Here is a 6,017-nt window from a genome sequence, read left to right as displayed (position 1 = left end):
GTAAAAGAAACCAATGCAAGAAAATGGTGGGTTTAAGTACCTAAGAGATACAAAGGATTGCTTCTTCACATTCTCCTAAGGAGCAGCAGCTGTACTTCATTTTAACTTGATGTGCTTCAGAAGAACTCATATTCATAAAGGTATTTAATGATGCAAACATAATGGTCCTATATAGTATAATTACTTATATGAAGGCTCAACTTCATATGTAATCTGTTTTAAAAAGATGCTTCAGTGGAAGATTTGCTTTGGTTCTAGCAATGAATAAGCCCTTTAAAAGTGAAAATGCTTTGGAGGGGTTGGAGACTATTGACCATTGATCTTGAGCACAGCTGACAATCAAATAATGCTATTCCTTTTTGACAGACTCCTTATTTCCTCCTCCTTTGCAGTACAGCCAACACAAGGAGAATAGGTAGAGTGCAAGACACACCATGAAATCATAGTGGTATAGTGTCGCAGCAAACAGAATAAAGAACAAGAAATAAACTATTTTGCATGCAACGTGTTTCAAACTTGAAGACTCGCTCGGTAACTTAAGTGCTTCACTCTTCCTGTTAGAAATATCTGCAGAATCAGAAATGTGCTGGCTTTCCTTCTGTGAGTCATCAAGCCAGTTTAATGTTTTCCCCTCAGCTATTAAACAGTGAGATTGAGAGCCTGTCCCTCCAACTTCTTCACTAGGCTTACTAATTAAAACCTCTGGCCTCAATGATTTCTCTTGTTTGAACTCTGCTTGATGGAAACATTGACCTGTATTCCTTCCTCTTCCTTCTCTAGAAATTGCTGTGTCTGAAGTGGAAGGTACTTCGTTTTTTTCAGGGGAGAGGTTTTTATTAATACATGTGATTTCATTTGGTAGACTTAAATTGCACCCTGACTCAGCAGCAACCTTGTCAATGACTTTGAATTCATAGTGTCTATACCGGTGCTCCGTACTTCCCGCCACAGTGGACCCTTCAGATGATACCATCAAAGAGCTTTTGTAATGGTAACTGGGCACGGCACTTGTACCAGAAGGCGGCATTTTTGTTTCAGCTTTAGCATGTAAATAGGGAAGTGGGGCAACACGACTTTTTTCCCTACAGAGCTCTTCTCCATCCTCACTGTAGAGATCCTTCTGGGTGCCCAGGGAACATTTAGGTACTTCTGAATATAAACTCTGCTCCGAACCTTCTTTCTTTCCTGTGGCAAAGGCCTTTCCTGCTTCTCCCACAGGTGAAGCATTGCCGACGCCTGGTTGTGCTTTGGCACGTTTTTCCCTGCTACTGCACACAGACATCGTTTCTCCTTGCGGTGTTTCATGTACGCCTGCCTTATAAATATCTAAAACTGATTCCTTTTCAAATTCAGTGTCATATAATACACCCACTGTGTTGAGTTGACAAAGAGCATAATGTGAACCATCATTTCTCCCTTCATGTGTATCAAACGCTGTTTCCTTTTCCTCTGTAGGCCTGTCACTTAGTGCAGTCTCTGGAGGTAGCTTAGCAATTACTATTTTTTCACGGGCAGACACTTTTTCTGGAGCACTTTCTGATGTTGTTTTAATTATATAAGCTGTACCTGTTCCTGCTTCCGCTGTGCTACTGTGCTGGGAGACAGAAGACTTTTCACAACTTTCTGCCTCCTGGCAGATAAACAGCTCCTTTGTGGAGGCTGTGCTCTGAGGTCCTGTGTTCCCCCTCGCTCCCCACCGAACCTCGCTACCTGTTTCTTGCCGCTTCTGCTCCGTGGGGTTTTCTTCGCCTTCCTTTTCTATCACTCTTCCTTTATTTGTGTTGTCTGACTTCCCTCTGTCTCTTAACTTCATGAATCCTCTGTGTTCCCCAGTGTCTCCAGATCTCCTTTCATCTCCTGGAGAGGGTGCCTGGGGATCTCCCCATGCAGTCTTGGGTGCCTGCTTATTGTCTTCAGCTGGCAGAGGCATTGTGTTCAGTGCTTTGGCGGAGTGTTTTCTATGTGACTTGAAAGACTTGGGTGCTTCCTCCTCTCCGATTAGCGTTAAGTCTGCTACTTCGATGACTTTCTTCTCCTTCCCTTCATCAGTGCTACAGTTCTTTCCTGACATTTCACCAGCTTGGTATTTTTTAGTATATTGGCTTTCTGTGGAATCTATTGAGTTATCACCATGTGCAAATGTGTCAGCACAAAAACCTCCTTTCAAAGGTACCTGAATCTTGTTCTCAATCATCTTGATTTTTCCTTCATTTTTGTCAGCATCTGGCAACAACGAATCCAGAGTTTGGTGAGACATATGCGGTGCCTGGTACTCTGGAGCTGGATTAGCATTGCCATCCAGCGTCCCTGCTCTGCCTGCGTTTAATGCCGTGGATTCATCATGCGCTGGAGACACGGTTTCTTGTCTCATTTCACAGCCTCCTTCCGAGCTCTCAGCAGCATCCTCACTGACAAATAGCCTCTCCATCACCTTGCTTCCCGAGGCACTATCTGTTGAAATATCTGTGTGGCTCTCTCCTCGTCGACTAAAGACAGTAGCCATAATATCGACAGACTCACTTTGCTTTGTCCCAGGAACGTATTTTGCCGAATAAAGGCTTTCACTGGTACCAGTGTGTTCCAAAGACCGCTCCCTGCTGTTTATAGAGGCAGTAGTGACTTCCTTCCCCGATGGCTGACTTTCATAATCACTTAGGGAATACTTAACTTTATCTTCTAATTCTCCTCCTGTCTCTGATGAAGTGTTTTCTGACGAGGACCTGATGGGCACAGGTTGGAAGTGACTGCTTCTTTCTATAGAGGTTAGCTTTTTCTCCAATCTTTCATTTTCGCTTGGAAAAGTAACTGGCGCTGTTGTGTATAAATTCCTTTCATCTCTGGAAGAGGTACCTCTAGCTTCTGTGAAGTGCTGATTTAGCTGAAACAATAGAAGAGAAAAGAATGATCAGAAGGCACATTGCAAAAATATGCCAGATGAAGGAGGCAGGATTTCATTGTAGAAAGTTTTGTTTTCAGTAACAAAGCTTTTATGAAAACATGTTCCAAACCATTTGCAAAATTAGCATGCTATGTATTTTTTAACATAGGTAATGAGCTTTCTAGTAGGGCTGAAAGGAGCAGGAAATAAAATAGCATTCAGAACCCTCTCTCTTTATTCATGAATTCAGTAAGCTGCTAGTGCATTTTATACAAATTAAATCTGAAGAGAATATTCCCTTAAAGGGAGGCTAATTTGTTCTCTATACATTAGAATCCAGGTTTGGAGAGGAAGGCATGGGGTGAGGGGAGAGGACTGGTGCTTAAATGAGGGCGTTGATACAGTACATCAAAGCCTGGTAATGTACAGTATTGCCCGGTAAAACAAAGACACATTTCACACTGACAAATGCTGTGAGGATTATCTGTGCTTTATTTCTCAGGGACCATTTTACAGGCTTCAAACCAGACTGTTTTTAGACAATCTGGTAAGACATGAGTTAGAAATGAGATTAGTGAAGTAAAAGGCCAGAAACTAATCACTCTCCCTCCTACCTCTCAAATATCATATTGTATTATTCAGCTATGCCTACTTGTCATTGCACTCTCTTCTCACCTTAGCATAGCCACACTGGTAGCACTGGCTGATCAATTAGAGGCTAGCTTCTTGGGCACCTCTTTATGTATTTGCACTTGCAGTAGATACCCCCATTACAATTTCTCTTATTAATATGTTTTCTGCAAAGCCTCTGCAAACTATTAATAGTAAAACGTCACTCAAAGAAAAGTGAGGGAGCTAATGTCTCTGCAAATTCTGTTTTAATGACCCTCTGCCAACTGGTGCTCAAGTGTATTTGAGTTCTTCGGTGATGCCAACTGTCAGGATTTAACAGTGAGATGCCTGTGTTTTTTTCCCCTCCTCATAACTGACATTTGCATGATCTCAATAATTATATGCAAATCTTACGATTTCCCCTTCTTCTCACATAAGGCTCATGTTACTTGTCAACTGCACAGCTGTCTCGTGAGCCAATGCCTGTGCATTTCAAAGATTTGGTTGTATTTCCATCTATTATCTGCCTTCATTGTTTAATTCATTAAAGAGCGCATAGCCCAAATTAACATCTAAATTATAGCTCCCCCTTCATTTATTGTACGGACAATCCTGGCAATCGGTAAACAAACGGTTAGATTTGATCCTGCTTTTTATAACAGAGTGGACTGGAAACAACAAGGGATTTTAAAGGTCTTCCTTTTTGTCTTTCACCGTACAGGGTAAAAAAAAAAGAGATAGAGAGAGACAGTAACTTTCAGACAGCGAAAGGTCCCAAAAATAGGCAACAATTTTCAACTTTCTTTTAGTAAGAGATAAGAAAAAAATATATTCAAATAACAGGAATTTATTCTCTTTCTGTCAATAAGGGGAAAAAAATTATTCTCATCTTGTTCTCCTGTCTGATTCAGCATTTGCATTTTCACAGGTGATAGCTATTATAATCTATGATTATGAATCTATGCACCCAAATGATATGAGCTGAGAACAGACACTGAGAATAATAGATTGCTGTGTGTGTCTCGTTTATTGCCATTTTTTCTTTCATACTGAAAAATGCAAGCCAAACCACACACACACACACATGCACACGCAAATCCAGATAGATTGAATGTTCACCAAGTGTGAAATTTATTATAGAAAATTTAATGTCAAATATTGATATAAAAAAATCTGTTAATATAAATATATATTTTTATTTTGCTCCTATAGAATTTTACACAGTTATCCTTTGAAAACCTTCAAAAGCGAGCAGTACCATAAATGTAATAATTTTACCAAATACAAAGCTTTTATTTAAGAATATTCCCATCCTAGAGACTAGGAGGGGAGATTTTTGAAATGCCACTCTTCTAATTCTTTCAAACTGTCATTTAAAGCCTCTGGTAAAGAAGTAAATGGGAGATGTCATTAATTTAAGATCAGAAAAAGTTGATGCACTATGCTGAAATCAAAGCACCTTCTATTGTTGAATCAGTTAGAGATTCAATGAAAGTACAGACCAAGACTTTACATTTGTAAATTAGTACATCAGTCAGCTCTGTTAAAAGGGGGCATTTCAACAGCTTTGAAGCGTAAATGGATTCAAATAATTTAATACTGTAGATATAATTGTATAACACTTACCAGCAACTCTAATTCTTTTTCATCATCTTCATGATCACCCTGGTTGTACTCTGCATTTTTATCTTTTATGTTTTCATTAGCTGGTTTGATGCCTTTGTCTTCTGCTTGCGAATAAACAATCTTTGGGATGTTTGTGCCTGAAGAGCCAACAAAAACATATCTGAAAATTTTCCATGAGGTTGTTTATTGTGTTGTCTTTAAATTAATACATGCAGTAAGGAAGAAGTAATTAAACCAAGTGTTGTACCTGAAGTCCTTGAATTATTCCATGTGCCATCAACAGATGTTACCAATGTTTCTTCTTTGCTGTTAAACATAAAGAAACTCTCTGTTATTCTGAAAAAATCATTGCTGCAATTCCTCTCAGGCTCATCTATGAAGACTACCAGCTAATTACACATGCTTGAAATTCTGAAAACAACACCTTTATAAAGTGTAGCTTTTTTAATTGACCTGATATGAAGTCTTGGTCAAAGGAATAAGTTTAAATTGTGTTGACCTACAGATTACATTGCAAATTTGGTGGGTTTTCCCAGGCCTTTTCTGAGAATGCAATACAAAGTTGTTAGACAGGTCAGTGGTAGAAGAGTGTAACTTTGGGGTCAGGCAAGGGTCTAGAAGGATATATGTCTTCAGGAGATCAGTTTCTTTCTTGTTTACATTTTCCAAATCTCTGTATGCATACAGAGATTGCTGGAAAAATATGTCTGTGTTACCTGAAACAAATCAAAACATTCTCCCTCTATGTATACAGTATAAATCCTATTGCTAAGCTATGCCTGGCCGGCAGGAATAAATTCTACTTCCCTTCAGCTAGTGCAGTTTTTCCTGTTGTTTTGCTGGCTGTGAAAACAAAGGTCAGGTACAACATGACAAACGCCTCCAAAGAGGTGTACAGCAT

The 6,017-nt window shown here is 39.5% G+C and overlaps 1 protein-coding gene across 1 annotated transcript in view; it reads right to left on the bottom strand.

The window, feature by feature from the left end:
• Positions 1-321: 321 nt before the first annotated feature.
• Positions 322-6,017, bottom strand: part of PPP1R3A (protein phosphatase 1 regulatory subunit 3A) — a 28,965-nt gene continuing 23,269 nt past the window's right edge. The window contains exons 2-4 of the mRNA XM_064142108.1: positions 5,364-5,422; positions 5,117-5,253; positions 322-2,878 (exon numbers count right to left, since the gene is read on the bottom strand). Coding sequence (XP_063998178.1) covers positions 350-2,878; positions 5,117-5,253; positions 5,364-5,422 — 2,725 coding nt within the window. The 3' untranslated portion in view covers positions 322-349. The remainder of the gene's footprint in view (positions 2,879-5,116; positions 5,254-5,363; positions 5,423-6,017) is intronic.

The sequence above is a fragment of the Pogoniulus pusillus genome, chromosome 4 (assembly GCF_015220805.1).
Source record: "Pogoniulus pusillus isolate bPogPus1 chromosome 4, bPogPus1.pri, whole genome shotgun sequence".
In the NCBI taxonomy this organism is placed as follows: domain Eukaryota; kingdom Metazoa; phylum Chordata; class Aves; order Piciformes; family Lybiidae; genus Pogoniulus; species Pogoniulus pusillus.
The sequence above is the reverse complement of the archived record's forward strand: the minus strand, read 5'-3'. Positions and strand labels throughout refer to the sequence as shown.